Source organism: Panthera onca, chromosome B3 (assembly GCF_046562875.1).
Source record: "Panthera onca isolate mPanOnc1 chromosome B3, mPanOnc1 haplotype 2, whole genome shotgun sequence".
Classification (NCBI taxonomy): domain Eukaryota; kingdom Metazoa; phylum Chordata; class Mammalia; order Carnivora; family Felidae; genus Panthera; species Panthera onca.
This window is the reverse complement of record NC_138344.1, coordinates 107475297-107491325: the sequence shown is the minus strand read 5'-3', so window position 1 is coordinate 107491325 and position 16029 is coordinate 107475297. Positions and strand designations below refer to the sequence as shown.

At 43.4% G+C, this 16029-nt stretch overlaps 1 protein-coding gene across 1 annotated transcript in view; it reads right to left on the bottom strand.

The window, feature by feature from the left end:
* The window catches only part of PRKCH (protein kinase C eta), a 231585-nt gene that overhangs the window by 60553 nt on the left and 155003 nt on the right, over window positions 1-16029 (bottom strand). Inside the window, exon 10 of the mRNA XM_060619985.3 lies at window positions 11560-11714. Within this exon, the coding sequence (XP_060475968.1) occupies window positions 11560-11714 (155 nt within the window). The remainder of the gene's footprint in view (window positions 1-11559; window positions 11715-16029) is intronic.

The following is a 16029-nucleotide window of genomic DNA, read 5'->3' as shown; positions in this document are numbered from 1 at the left end:
CTCTCTTGGGACCTGACATAAAGCTTTGCATTAAGCAGGCATTTCATAAGCATTTGCTGAACTGTACAACTGAACCACTTTTTACAAATGTTCATCTGATACCTAAAGACCAACTGACTGTATTTTTATGGCTTAGCAAATAAATCCAAGATTGTGTTTAATTACAGTGAAGCAGTAAGCTGCTTGCTCTATCAATCTGGTGGGGAGAAGAACAAAACTGGTGGTTTGATTTCATCAGTGAGTGGAATCAATTAACACATTTATCAACTAGTTCCAAATAACCACAGCTCTTGCTGATACAAAAGGTCAAATGCTGATGAGGTATGCCAGGATCAGTACCCTGATTGAATAAGGACAGAAAGTAAAGTACAGAAACAAAATGTTTCAGGGCTAAAATTTCTTTCAGCCATTAATCTGGGTCCTTTGAGAAACCACACGGACTAAACTGTCAGGATATGCACCGCATATGGTCCAAAAAAGTTCTGGAACCTCCCCTCAAATGAAAAACCAAAAATCTGCTTCAGTACTGGAAAAGTTAAGTCCCAAATGAGTTCAATTGCTCCCCCCATACATTACAGAGTTAAAATTTAAACAAAATGCAAAAGTAGAGTGTTCAAATTTTACAATCTGTACCATATGCTCCAGGGTTTCATAAGGAAACTATCTTAAAGATTTACGATTAGTATGTGGTAAGTATAGTAACTATATACAATTTCAAAATATTGTTAAAATGCAAAGAAAATAATTTCGTTTGAAAAGAAAACAAAATCAAATTTAGTTTACAATCAAATTTAGTTTACTATAAAAAGATTGGTCTTCAGAAGGTTGATATTTACAAGCTAAAACTCCAATTTCTGTAAAGAATTCCCCATTCCCGAGGAAGCATCTTGAGGATAACTTCAGTTCAAGCCCATGCTACAAAGAAAATCCAAATCAGCTGATAACATGTATGCAAAGTATAACCTTTTTTAAAAAAGTTTATTTATTTATTTAGAGACACAGTGGGGTAGGGGCAGAGAGGGAGAGACAGACAGAACCCCAAGCAGGCTCCACACTGACAACCCCTGATGCAGGGCTCCAACTCATAAACCCTAAGATCATGACCTGAGCTGAAATCAAGAGTCAGAGGCTTGACTGAGCCACTGGGTACCCCAAAGAATAACCTCTTATATTGACATGGCATGTTTCAAAGAGCTTTCACATTTCACTTTCACCTGATTTGAGCTTCAACAATACCCTGCAGAGAAGCCACATCAATGTACAGATGGGCAAACAATCTCAGAGCATTCTGAAACCTGTCCACACCCCCAGAACCAGCATGAAGCAGGGCTGGGTCCAACACCAAGACCTTCTGAAAACCACGCCCAGGATTCTTTCAGTTGAAAGAATATGTAAGTGATCTTCTACTATTCTTTTATAGCATCGTAATTTAAATGGATTTGCACTTTGGGGGACACTCTAAATGATGCAATATACCAAAAAAAAAAGTTTTTTTTAAGCCCTAGAGCCAAATTTAGGCACATTTCTAATGGGGTCCAGTTTCGTAGGGTTCTGTCCTTGGCTCACAGTTCTACTTAAGACACTGTTGTCCGGTGATCTCATCCAGTCCCCATGCTCTGAACTGATAGCTATGTCCTGATGACTTCTAAATATGTGTTCCAGTCTATCTGTTTCACTGAGCTTCAGACTCATATCCACCTTCCCATTGCACATCTCCACTGGAATGTGTCTCAGGTGCCTGACATACTATGTTTCTACATCTCGTCATCTTCCTCTTCTGTCTAGAAGGCTTCCTGGGCTCATTAGCTGGGCTCCCAGCTAACGGTACCATCGTCTATCCAATCTTCTAACTAAACACCTAGGAATGACTCCACGTTGCTCCCTCATCCCCTGGACCCACCCAGTCACTAAGTCCTGTCCGTTGTACATCTCTTAAACTTATGCCCTTCTCCTCAGCCCAACTAGCATCTTAGTCCAGGTCCTCATTATCTTCCTACCTGGAACACTGCAATGGTCACAAATTGAACCTCCCCCTGCTACCTACATGTATGTGTCTGCATGCTCCCTCCCACACATAAATATGAAATATAAATCCACTCATGTCATGCAAGCTGCTGGAAATTCTTCAAAAACTCTTCTTCACGTGCTACAGAAAAACCAAATTCCCTGGCATGGAATTTGTATCTGACACTGTGAGTTTCCTATCAAATAACTATCCTGCCCCTCTTTCCTTAGTAAGAAAACCCTGATTTGTCACTAGAACATGGCTGCATAATAACTTCCTAGCCTTCACTACAGCTAAGTGCAGTCAAGGGACCAAGTTCTGGCAATTTCCACGGTAAGTATTGTGTGGAATTTCAGGCTCCCTAAAGGGAACTAACTCAGCTGGGAGAAGTACCCTTTGCCCATCTGGAATACAGAGATGATTCCTGAAGCTTTAGCAAACATATTAGACCACAGAGTGACCCTGAAGATGGCTGAACAAAAAAGATAGAAATCTGAGTCCCAAATGACTTCATGGAGCTTCATGAGCTGGACTGCCCGCTTCCAGACTTTTTACAGGAGAGAGAAATACATTTCTATCTGGCTTAAGCCACCATCATATTCCATTTCCTATTACAGGCAATGGCCCCAAATCCTAAGTGATAGAGAATTCAAACATCTCAAGAATGTTAAGCCTTTCATAGCTTCATTTCTGCCAAACCCTCTAGCCTTATCTTCCACCATAGCTCAAACTGTAAGTTCCAAAATTCTTGTAGTTTTCCACTCTACACACACACTCACCAGGAGCTTTCATACTTCTCAACTTTTGCTCAAGCTTGCCCCCTACCTAAACACCCTCCTTATTTTTGTTCAGGTTTTAACTTTTCATCACTTCCTACAGAAAGTCTGTCTAAACCTCCATGTTAGGCTAAGTGGCCATTCTCTTTGCTCCCATAATATGCTGGGAATACTCCAATTTTGGAATCCATCTGCCATTATGTATTTATGGGCCATCTCTCCCAACCCACAGATAGAGCCTCAAAGGGCAGACACCACATCTATTCATTTTGTATTTATATCTCCTAATAAAAGTAAGAGCTCAGGAAATATATTCTGAGGTCAACTGCATTTTCCTCACTGAAATGGAGTGAACGGTATCGAATGCCTCCAAATGTCCTGATTAGCTCTCCGTGTCAGTAGTAAGTTAAAGATTGAAACAAAATGGTAATTTTTTTCCCCCTGAGATGGAAAATAAATTACAGGTGAGCCATCTTAAGAAAACACCCATTCTGAGAAACAATCTACTGTTTGGATGTTTCAGACCTGAATTTCCTCATGTATAAAAGAGAACTTGGCACTAGGCAATCTTGGAGGCCTCATCTGGCTCCAATATTTTTATAATTCCATTGTTGAACATAAACACATAGAACCGGACACAAGGAGCCCACTGTGAATGGATCGCTCCTCCAGCAATTGGCAGCATGACCAGACTTACCTAACTTTTAAATAAATTACTTACAAAGAGTGTCTAATAAAATCGTGAAGTCATCAGATGACAGTGAATGCTCTAGGATAATGAAATGCCTATTGTGGGAGAATATGCCTCCTAGACTCCAAACACACTGGCCACCTATAGAGCCCTTGAACTTGCTATGCTTCTTCCTGATGTCGGGAACTTGCATTTGCTGTTCCTTCTGTTTTAAATGGTATTTCCATCCCTCTTCACTGGTCACCTCAGCTCAAGAGTAACTTCCTTAGAAAACTCTTCTGTCTCTCCCTGACCAGCCTGAATCACTGTATTAAAAGTTCTCACTCATTGCAGTGCATTCCTGTTCTTCGTGGTACTGGTCACAGTTGTGATTTTCTACTAGTATGGCCATCTGATTGATGTCTTTCTCCCTCACTATACCATACTCTCCATAAGGGAATATTTTGTTTTTGCTCATTATTATGCTTGTATCCTTGGCAGAAAGTTGATGCTCAATAAACACCTGCTAAATATCTCCAAAGGCTGTGTGAGGGAGGAGAAAAGTAGACAAGTTTCATTGGGGGGGAATGTCCAACTATTCTAATAAGCTGGAAATCCTTTGAGCTCTCCATCACATCTTTGAAAGGGGACCGTGAAGTCACTTTCTGGTGACCGTGGAAGGCACTGAATGAGGCCTCCATTTGACAGAGCAATCATGACAAGCTAAGAGAAGAGGCAGGAATGTGACTACATAATTTGGAGTTTTAGTAACAATTCTAAGAAGGGTTCATAGTCAAAATCTGTATTGAGAGTCCCATGGTTGGCACATCCTGAGGAAACAAGGACTCTCATGAAAATGACAAATGACAATTTGTAGTTTTCCTTGCAACAAACAGATCAAGAAAGGCTAGACCTACTTCTCGGAGGAGAAGGAATGATGTTATCCAATGACAAAGGGAACACAGAGCTTCTAAATTTGGTTTTCATCTTTATCTAAAGAGAAGTTTTTTCTCACTAGAATGAGTACAATAAATATAAATATGGAAATGAATTCCAATACAGGTGAGGTAACAGTAAGGGCCCAAAATTCCAGACTCAAATGAAAGACATTTGAGGACCTTGAAGTTCTGTCAATAAGAAACACTTAGGAGTGAGAAGGTCCAGGAGATGGGAATCTAACAAATGTTACAAGATTTTCAAGAGAGGGGAAGAGGTAGATATCAGAGAACAATGACTCAAGCAGGTGACCTTCATTACTGACCCAAATACAAATTGATTTGGAAACAGATTAACTGTGAATTCTTAGACATAGAAGCAATGCTCACAGTGGAGGGCTCCCCAAGCAAAACTATGCTTAGCTAATTTCAAATCACACAGGTATGTGAAGTCAGCAAGGTACCTGACAGTCCCGTATGACATCCTTGAGAAACAAGAGTCAGATGCTATTAGAGACTGATATTCACCCAGAACTGTTTTCAAAGACTAGCTGAACAGACCTTATCTTGGAGGGAGATTGTTAATCTTCCCAAATTCTGAATTTTAAAAAAAGTCAAATTAGGTAGAGACTGTTCTCTCGATTTGAGGAGAAATCAAAGTTGATTTTCTTGAAAAGTTAATGTGCTACATGTTAAAAGACATTATTTCAGGTCTGGCAGTCAGCCTCTGTGGGTCAGTTCCACACCTGGACAATGGGACAGGACAGCAAATTTCCATGGTAAGCACTTGGGGCATTAGGAGTAAACACTGATTACCAGGCACACAGCAAGCCAAGAACTGCATAGGGTACAGGGTGGTCTGACTCATGGGTTCACAGTGTGTATTAAAATGCACTGTGTTCAGGTGTTAAGACAGTAAGGAGGAATCAAAAGTTAAATTGTGCCCTTCCATAAAGGTTTCTCACTAAACATATTTTAGATACATCCTATGCTTTGTCAAAAACAGCAACTCCAATGTGTGCTGGCTGGCTTTAAGAGTTTGGGGTTGAAATGTCAAGGGCGCCTGAGTTTCCCTTTAAAATAGGTTATGAAACATGATTGAAAATGGGGCTTGTAATGCTGGAGGGCAGGTAAATGGGATGCGTGCCCTTTTGTCTTCCTAACTTTTCTGTAGGACTTGACTCTGAAAAAAAGTCAATGGCCTTGTAAATTATTCATGAGCTCTATCTGGGCTCCCAATCAGCCAACAAGCCCAGCACAAAGGAATGAATAGTCTTTTTTTCCCCTTAGCAAAGTGGCTCATTGACTGCTTACTTCCCAGCCCTTTCTTCTTGGTCTCTGGGCCGTGGCAGCCCCAGACCTTCTAACCAAAGGCGAAGGCACAACTCCTGTTCTTGCTGTATCTCCAGGGAACTGGACTTCTGTTCCTCCAAGAAATGCAAGTGAACACGTCTGAAAATCAGGGTCAAGCGGAAAAGCACAGAAATGTAACTGGCCTTTCTCCTCTCACACAAGGCACAGTTGGCTAAGAGACAGAAGAAAGTCAAGTCATAGGGAGCCTATGGTACTACCTTCCAAAGTCCTATTGGCAATGATTTGCAACACACTGAAAAATAAAAACCTTTCCTAACAATAAACAACAGCCCCTCTACAGGCATCTCTCAGAGATATTTACAGGTTCAGTTCCAGAATGAACTGTCTGAAATGAGTCAATACATTTTTTGGTTTCCCAGTGCATATAAAAGTTATGTTTACACTGTAATCTATTAAAATTGTGGGATAGCATCGTCTAAAAAACAATCTTAATTTTAAAATATGTTCTTGATGGAGTGACTGGGTGGCTCAGTCGGTTAAGTGTGCGACTCCTGATTTCGGTTCAGGTCATGATCTCATGGTTTTGTGAGTTCCAGCCCTGCGCTGGGTTCTGCACCGACTGCAGGGAACCTGCTTGGGATTCTCCCTCTCTCTCTCTCTCTCTCTGCCCCTCCCCGTTCCCACTCTCTCTCTTTCAAAATAGATAAATTTTAAAAAATAAAATAACACAAAAGTATGATATGTTTAAAAAATACCTTATTGCTAAAAAATGCTAACCATCATCTGAGCTTTGAGGAAGTTGTAATGTTTTGCTGGTGGACAGTCTCACCTCCATGTTGATGGCTGTTGACTCATCAGAGTAGTGGTTGCTGATGGCTTAGGTGGCTGTGAAAATTTCTTAAAATAAGGTAACAATGGAATTTGCCACGTTGATTAATTTTTTTTCATGAACAATTTCTCCGTCGCATGTGATGCTATTTGATAGCATTTTACCCACAACACGGCTTCTTCCAAAATTGGAGTCAAACTTGTCAAACCCTACCACTGCTGTATCAACTAAGTTTATATTATATTCTAAATGCTTTGTTGTCATTTCAATAATCTTCACAGCATCTTCACCAGGAGTAGATTCCATCTCAAAAAACCACTTTGTTTGCTCAGCCATAATAAACAACTCCTCATCCATCCAAGTTTTATTACCAGATTGCAGCAATTCAGTCCCCTCTTCAGGGTCCACTTCTAATTTTAGTTCTCATGCTATTTCCACCACATCTGCAGTGACTTCCTCTATGAAGTCTCCAAGCCTCGAAGTCATCCATGAGGGTTGGAATCCCCTCCTTCCAAACTCCTGTTCATGTTGATATTTTGACCTCTTCCCATGAATCAAGAATGTTCTTAATTGCATCTAGAATGGTGAATCCTTTCCAGAAGGTTTCCAATTTACTTTGCCCAGATCCATTAGAGGAATCACTAGCCATATCAGCTATGGCCTTATGAAATGTATTTTTTAATAATAAGAATTGAAGGTCAAAATGACCTTGATCCATGGGCTACAGAACGGATGCCGTGTTATCAGACATGCAAACAACATTCATCTCCTCATCCCTCTCCACCAGAGCTCCTGGGTGACCAGGTACATTGCCAGAGCAGTACTATTTTGAAAGGAACCTTTTTCTCTGAGCAGCAGGTCTCAAAAGTGGGTTTAAAATATTCAGTAAACCATGTTGTAAACAGATGTGCTGTCATCCAGGCTCTGTCATTCCATTTATAGAACACAGGCACAGTAGATTTAACATAATTCTTAAAGGTCTGAGGATTTTTGGAATAGTCAATGAGCACTGGCTTCAACTTAAAGTCATCAGTTGCACTGGCTCCTAACAAAGCCTGTCTGTCCTTTGAGGCTTTGAGGCCAGGCATGCACTTCTCCTCTTTAGCAATGAAAGTCCTAGATAATATCTTTTTCCCATGTGAGGCTGTTTCATCTACATTGAAAATCTGTGCTCTCGTGTAGCCACCTTCATGAATTATCTTAACTAGAGCTTCTGGATAACTCACTACATCTTCCACATCAGCACTTGGGGCTTCACCTTGTACTTTGATGTCTATGGAGATGGCTTCTTTCCCTTAACCTCATGAACCACCCTCTGCTAGCTTCAAATTTCTCTTCTGCAGCTTCCTCGGCTCTGTCAGCCTTCACAGGTTTGAAGAGAGTGAGGCCCTTGCTCTGGATCAGGCTTTGGCCTAAGGGAATGTTGTTGCTGTCTGATCTACCCAGACCACTCACATTTTCTCAGTACCAGCATTCAGGCTGTTTTGGTTACCATTCGTGTGTTCACTGGACTAGCACTTTTTATTTCCTTCAACAACTTTTCCTTTGAATTCATAAGTTGGCTAACTGGTGCAAGAGGCCTAGCTTTCACCCAATCTTGGCTTTCAACGTGCCTTCCTCAGTAAGCGTGATCATTTCTACCTTGTGATTTAAAGTGAGAGACATGTGACTCTTCTTTTCACTTGAACACCGAGAAGCCACAGTTAATCACTGGACTAACTTTAATATTGTTGTGTCTCAGGGAATAGGGAGGTCCGAGGAGAGAGATAGGGATGGTGGAGGGGTTGGTCAACGGAGCAGTCAGAAACACATACAACATTTGTGGATTAAGTTTGCCATCTCATATGGGTACAGTTCATGGAGTCCCCAGACAACTAGAATAGTAACATCAAAGGTCACTGATCACCAAAACAAATACAATAATACGGAAAAAGTGTGAAATGTTCTGAGGATTACCAAAATGTGACACAGAGACACAACATGAGCAAATATTGTTCAAAAAAAGGCACCGGTAGGCTTGCTCCACACAGGATTGCCACAAACCACACACACACATACATATATGATAAAACTGTGATATAGATAGGTAGTTATCCACTATATCCACAGTTATCTGTGGAATACAATAAAGCAAAAGCAAAGCACTATAAAACAAGGTATACCTGTATCTGGATAGGTCAGAGGCAGCATCCATATCATTTTGGCTCCCATAAAGGCCATCCTAGGACATGTATGATCAATGAGGCTGTCTCATGCACCCAAGTTTCTCCCTGTGCTCTCTGGATGGATCAAATTCATACCCTGTACGACCCAATTGTGCCCTTTACTGTGTGTGAATTCCAAGGACTTGGTTTTCAAAGGCTTATCCTTAAGACTCTGCTCTCAGGCCAGTAACCTGAATGGAATTAAATTATCCTGTGAAATAAATCCACAGGATAAAAATAGCTTTTGAATCTATCCTAATTAAATGTGTTCCCTTCAAAGTCAACCATATCAGTTGGAGCCTGCATATGGGATTCAAGTTGAAGAGTAAATTAAAATAAGTTCTCAAAACTGAACCACAGATGCCAAGAATTTAAATAAAACTTCTCAAGATGTGGGCTGATACAGCTTCACAGAAACGACATCAGGCTATAGTGTCCATCCTCCATAGTTGAAGACAAATGAAACAAGTAGACTGAGAGGCGGTCACATCCCACACAGGAGAGCAAGTCTGTTGGCCTCATGCCAGTGTGATGTGGTCCGCAAGTAAAGCCTCTAAGGGTTCAAGAAAATGAGTTTTGACAACCGTGCTATTCTCCACTGCTTCCATCTGAATGTTTGTGTCCCTGACCATCCTTCTCCCCACGCCAACCCAAATTCATACGCTGAAATCCTCACCCCCAAACGTGATGGTATTTGCGGGGCCTTTGAGAGGTGCTTAGGTCATGTGGGTGGAACCCTCATGAACGAGGTTAGTGCCTTTATAAAAGAGGCTCCAGGGAGTTCCCTTAACCCCTTCTGCCATGTGAGGACATAGAGAAAAGATAGCTATCACCAGACACTGAATCTGCTGCCACCTTGATCTTGGACCTCCAGCCTCCAGAACTGTGAGAAATGATTTTGTGTTGTTTAAAAGCCACCCAGCCTGCGGTATTTTGTGAAAGGAGCCCAGAAGAATGAAGACACATGCTCTGGTTCCTTTTCATGAATTAAAGTCGCCCTATCACCAGAAGGGGAATAAGAAGTCCCCTCTTTAGTGGTAGAGTGTTCAAGTCTCTCCTGAGGAGGCAGTGCGGCCCAGTGGCTAACGGTATAATTTGAATTGTGGCTTTACTACCAGTTAGCAGTGTGGTTGCTAAGCCTTTCTAAGACTCGGTTATTCACCTAAATAACACTAATAAGATTGTTATAATAATAGTGCTGGAAGGATGAGGGCAGAAATTCAGGTAAAGACTGACTGTCACAAATGCTCCATTTAGCTCTTGGTGCCATCATTGGTATTAGTCTTTGGATTTACCGAAGTCCCTGTCAAGTTGGGAAGTCATAATTCTTAACAATTAAATGTGGGGAAGACTCTCTCTGGGATGAACAGAGAGCAGATGGATGGATAAGCCACAGAAAGGAGAACAAGAGCAGAGCTCGTGGCCCAGAGTCTGATGCTACCTACCATCAGGAAGATCTCTGAACTCCCTCCGCCACCAGCAACCCCCTCCAATCATGCACTGGGTGGAATTCTTTGACAGGAAAATTCCCATGCTGGAGGCTCCGGGGGAACAGAGAGCCTGATCAAGGAAGCTCAAAGCACAGGCCATCTACAGCAACCTGTGGCAGCTGCACGCCTGAAGAATGAGTGGAGATTCCTGATTCTGTTCAAGCGGAAGACTCCCACTGCTGGTATCCAGCCTGGCTCCAAGCTCTTTGCCCACTTCTCTGCCCCACAGCTGAGGCTGAGACAAGGGCCGCATCTAGTTGAGGCTTTAGGGCTCTGCCCTGAGAATTAACATTTCTGTATCGTGCCTGTCATACTTCCTTTGCTTTCTCTCTTCTTTCTGGCATCGTCGATCCGTCCTGATGAATTCTTTCCTAGCCTCACTCCTCTCTTCCTGTTTTGACTCTAAGATATTTAAGGATATTCAGTTTTTAAAGTTCTTTCACACTTGCACAGTGATGTCAATACTGTTCTGAGCCCCCAAAAGGAACAGTGTTAGCAAGGCTAATAAATTGCCAGTTTAAATCAGGAAATTCTTTTACTTTGACATTCATGCTCCTAAGATAAAAATGATTTTTTCTCAAAAGGAAACAATTGCATCTCAAGAGAAAGAAGAGTTTATATGGCAACTAAGCTACAAAGTTGTGTAAAGAGGAGGAAAACACTGACCACAGGGAAAAAATTTAAAAATAAACATCGTCTAACACACTCACTGTTACATTTCCCATCTTACCCAATCTTGCGTCTGAACAAAGTTTCATCTCCTATCCCTTTGCATTTTGAGATCTAACAGTGGCAACCAGATTTTAAGCCCCAAGTATATTATCATCAGAAAATTGTGTGCCATGACGCGGAGTCAACATTCAGGAGGGGCTACAAATGATAAATATCATCAAGCAGGACACTGCTCGTCAACAGTTCACCTTTTGGTTGCTTGACTGGCGAGCTGTAACCCCAATTATCACAGTAATTTAGGGCAACAGTCAGCCACACTCTTCAGTGTAGGTATGGATCCTTAAAATGGAATGGATTGCTTCCAACGTTAAAACAGAAAAAGAGAGGAACAATGTGTTCAGCACCTTGCAGGGGCTGGCTGTATGAATTCAGGAATAATCTCAGTGCAGCAGTTCAAGCCGATTTTATCAACACCACATGGGGGCAATTCTGGTTTGCAGGCAATATGTAACACTAGGTTATTTATTCTAAGGGACACATACCTTTGTAAATTTAATTCTAAAAAGATTTCAATTAATTAACAGGAAAAACAGAAGGGTGGATGAAGCCAGGAGGGCAAACAGCGGATGAATTAGGAGACAGGTTACCAGCGACCAAAACTCACCTGTAGATGATCCCTTTCTCGTGTAGGAACATGAGCGCCGAAATGATTTCTGCAGCATAGAAACGAGCTCGTGCTTCATCAAAACGACGAGACTTTTGAATGTGAAACATCAAGTCGCCCCCATTCACAAACTCCATCACGAAGAACAGGCGATCCTGGATACAAACACAAGAGAGGATCCAACGTGGTGTAACCATTAGCCTAGAATCTGGTCAGCATCATGTTACCTTGGGCAGGGGCGTGGGGAGAAGAGGTCGTCAAGTGGAGGTACTCAGTGGAATATCCTGATGGGGTCAGTGCAAAGCATGAGGGTGTTTGTGGGGGCCGGGGGGGGGGCACGTAACACCTGGATCTCCTTTAAGTAATTCCACACAGCCTTGATCTCTGCATTAAACAAAAAGTAGGAAAGTCTCAGGAGCCTTTGGTTCTAGTAGCAGCTCTGCACTTAAACGCCACGTAACCTTGAGTTTAATTTGTTTTGGACGTCGGACGTTAGCAAAGTGAGGATGAGGGCAGGATCCCTAGCCCAATCATGGGGTTTTAGAATGTGGAGGAGAGCAACATAAATGGAAAGGCACATGCCGCTCCTCTGGAACATGCAGGGTTAATTGCAGAATGCAAGGGACACCTACCGGGTCCTCACACTTGGGCAGGGAAGACTCACAGAAAGAGGAAAACATTTTAGACAAGCCTGTCAAACAGCAGTCTAACGACAGCCTCAGAGTAGCCTCAGTGTTAGAAATTCCATTCGGGCCATGAGGAAATTCCCGAGTTAGGAGTGGAAAGGCGCAGACTGGTGGGATGCTGGCTCCACTTGGAAGGAGCTCTCAACCTCACAGAGGAAAGGGCCCTCACGGTTCCCCATGCCAGTGCACTAAGTACTGAGCATGTGGTGTGAACACAGTGCCTTGATTAAGACTTTAATAAAAGGAACGTGAAGTCTCAATGAAAAAGCGATGTCTGTAAGACTGACAGTATCAAGTGCTTTGTTTCAGGAACCTCTGAGGTCAGTGGATTTCCTTACCCCCTCCACTAACATCTACGAAGTCCCTGGGTCGCCAGGCACTGAATGAGGTGCTGGGGATCCAAGAGAGTAGAACAGGCATAATGTAGATACAACCTCTACCCATACAGAGTCTGGTAGGGAGACAGACACTGATTTAAAAAAATAAACAAGGAGTCATATAAACAAATAAAGTTACAAATTCTGGTAAATCCTGTGAAGGAAAAGGGGAGGAAGAGGAGACATCTGGTCATCTGCCTGGGGATCAGTGGAGGAGTCTCTGAGCGAGTGACATGTAAGCAAAGGTCTACAGGATAACCCCGCAGGGCCAGCCATCATCGTTTTGGGGGCAGGGGGGGCGGGGGTGGTGGACGTCATTTTGAAGGAAATTGGTTTTTGCCAATTCACAAAGGATGTGTACTGACAACTCATCTTTCCTTGTGGTTTTCAGTGCCCCAGCTTTGTTCACAATGTTACCCCGCATCCACAGCTGAGCAGTGGACACAGCTGTGCGAGTTGTAGCTCACACTCCCAAGTCACCACTGGTTTCATCGGGCCTTCCAGATCAGAAAACAGGACTCATGACCTCTTAGTGCTGATTTTAAGTAAGACCTTAATTCAGAGAAAAAAAAATCCCCTGGGTCTATGAAACTTCTGTTAATGAGAAGTATGAATTTAAGAGTGAAGGTGGGGGGAGGTGGGGCGTCTTAGGTGAGCATCCAACTCTTGATTTCGCCTCAGGTCAGGATCTCATGGTTATGGTTTTGAGCCCCACATCAGGCTCTGTGCTGACAGTGTGGAACCTGCTTGGGATTCTCTCTCCCCTGGTCTGTGTGCCTCCGTAGCTTGCAGGCTCGCTCGTGCTCTAAATACATATATACATAAACAAACACACAAACAAACAAATATTAAAAAAAAAAAAAAGAGTGCATAAGGAACGACAAGGTTCACACACACAAAAACAAAACCAAACAATAACAAAACAACTCTTGAGGTTGGCCAGTGTAAGTCAATTGAAAGCTAAATACAGTGAGCCATCTGACTGAGCTAGTGGCCTTCATTTGAGTGTGACTGACAAATGGAGTGGCAGATGTGGTTAGGACAAGCTTTGATGAGCAATGGTGTTCTTTATTTTCCATATGGGAAAGACCCGAGAGCAGGGTAGCAGTGGAGTGGGATGGAGGCTAAGTACGCGATGGAGATACGTCCAAGAGCTGCATCCGCACAGGCCACTGTAATGACAATGCTGTGTCCATTTTGAAGGGGTGGCCAAGGGGGACACGATGAAGACTCAAGTGGTAAAGCCACCCAAACCACCCCTCGACAAGTAGGTAAGTCTTACACATTTTTGTTAACCAGCCTGGTCACCTTCTTCATGGCTGTGACTGGCAGTCACGTGAATTCCAAGAGCTCGAAATACCTGATTACTGGAATTGGGTCAGTAGGTAAGGGGCCATTCCTTAGGCTGCTGAAAGTCAGTGTAGTTGGCAAGAGTTCCTAAGGCAGTAGGCATCAAAACGATGAGGGTATTGTAAGGGCAATTTCATCCATTTCTAGTTTCCCCCAAATCGTTCTCATATTCTCAAGTCTGAAAAGCCAGAGCAGGGGCTGAGTTCCAAATCTGGGGGAGGAAATACTGCCTTCTTGTCTCTTTCATCTGTTCCTCAGCCCAGCCCTGGAGGTGGGTTCTCAGAAAAAGTAGGAGGGCCAAGGGGTCACACCCGCCTGTGATTTGCAACAAGGTCATAAGCCTCAGGAATGCGAAAATAGGGGTTTCTTTTCATTTAGACTTTCATTTTCTTAATGCTTATCTATTTTTAGCATGAGTGGGGGAGTCACAGAGGAAGACACAGAATCCGAAGCAGGTTCCAGGCTCTGAGCTGTCAGTACAGAGCCTGACATGGGGCTTGAACCCACAAATGTGAGAGCGTGACCTGAGCCAAAGTCAGACGCCACCCCGGCGCCCCTCAGAGTTTCACTTCTAACTTCCTATATGGCACCACCTAGAACAACTCTCATCCCTGAGGCTACTTACAGCTCTCGAAGCAAGCAGGAAGGGGAAACAAGCCAGCCAGATATAATGACAATTTACCAAAAGTAATGGTCCATCCTATCAAAGACCTAAAATAATGTCACAAGGTAGGAAAATAAAAATGTGTTCATCAACTCACAGAATGCCTTTGCTGAGAGGAGCCCCTCTGTTTACACGCATATCTCTTCACCCTAATAATGGCCTTTCTGACACCTAAAGTCACCAGGCCATGGAGCTTGTTGGAACAACATCCAAATGAGATACAATCAGCCCTGGTTTGGGTCCCAGGGCTCCATGGGAGTAAAGAGTCTGAGTTCTGGTATGCAGGCTTTATGGTACCTAATAAGGCTTTCAGAAATCTTTTACACTGTTAAGGTTCTCAACCAGAAGGAATGTTTACTGAGCACACGCAATACCAAGTCCTGGGGAGAGACAAAGTATTGTAAAGTGAACGCGACCCCACACCTGCTCTCCAGAAGTTCAGAGAAGTGTGGATAGAGCACATCACCCCAGTGTACTCAGAGCAGTGGAGGCACACAGAGGCTGTCGTGGGAACAGATCAGGGCACCTGAGCAGCCTGGAGGCTGGGGTGGGACGTGGGGAAAGCTTCCAAGAGGAGCTAATTCCCCAGCCTTGAAGGAGGAGGAAGCAGGAGTCAGGCTGGAGTGGGGAGGCATCAAGGTATACGAACAGCTGAACTGTCAGGTATGAGGCAGGGTACAATGGCTGCAAAGGGAGACCGTCCCTAAGTGCTGAAGCTTCTGAGTGTGGGGCATCACTGGAATATGCTGCTTTCATAATCAAGTGTTGACAGAAGAAGCAAAAGGCTATGGGGTGCCTAGGTGGCTCAGTCGGTTAAGTGTCCGACTCTTGATTTCGGCTCAGGCCCTGATCTTGCAGTTTGTGAGCTCGAGCCCCGCATCGGGCTCTGCGCTGACAGTGCAAAGCCTGCTTGGGATTCTCTCTCTCTCCTTCTCTCTCTCTCTGTCCCCAGCCCCCCTTGGGCTCTCTCTCTCTCTCAAAATAAATAAACTCAAAAATTTTTTAAAAAAGCAAAAGGCTAGTTAGGGTACTTCCTTTCACCCCATCCTCAGGACACCGACAGCTGAGAAGTTCAGGACTATAGTCCTGTTCAGAGAGAGGCTCACTCACCTATCGGTCTCTACAATTATAAGCCCAGCGTCTGGGCTAAACCAGGTGGCGGCTATGGTGCTTGGCTGGAAAAAGACTCCGCGAGCAGAACCCGCCACACATACTAACACATCAGCTACAAACGCAAATCAGCCCTGCTAAATGTTCCTGCCCTGGAATGAGTTCCACCAACCAGAGGGAAACTACTTTCACACTTAGCGCGTGCCCTTTACAAATCAGAGTCATGGACGTGACGTTGTGATAGGAGGCAGGAGATCGCCTCTTGCCTACGACTCCACTCGCA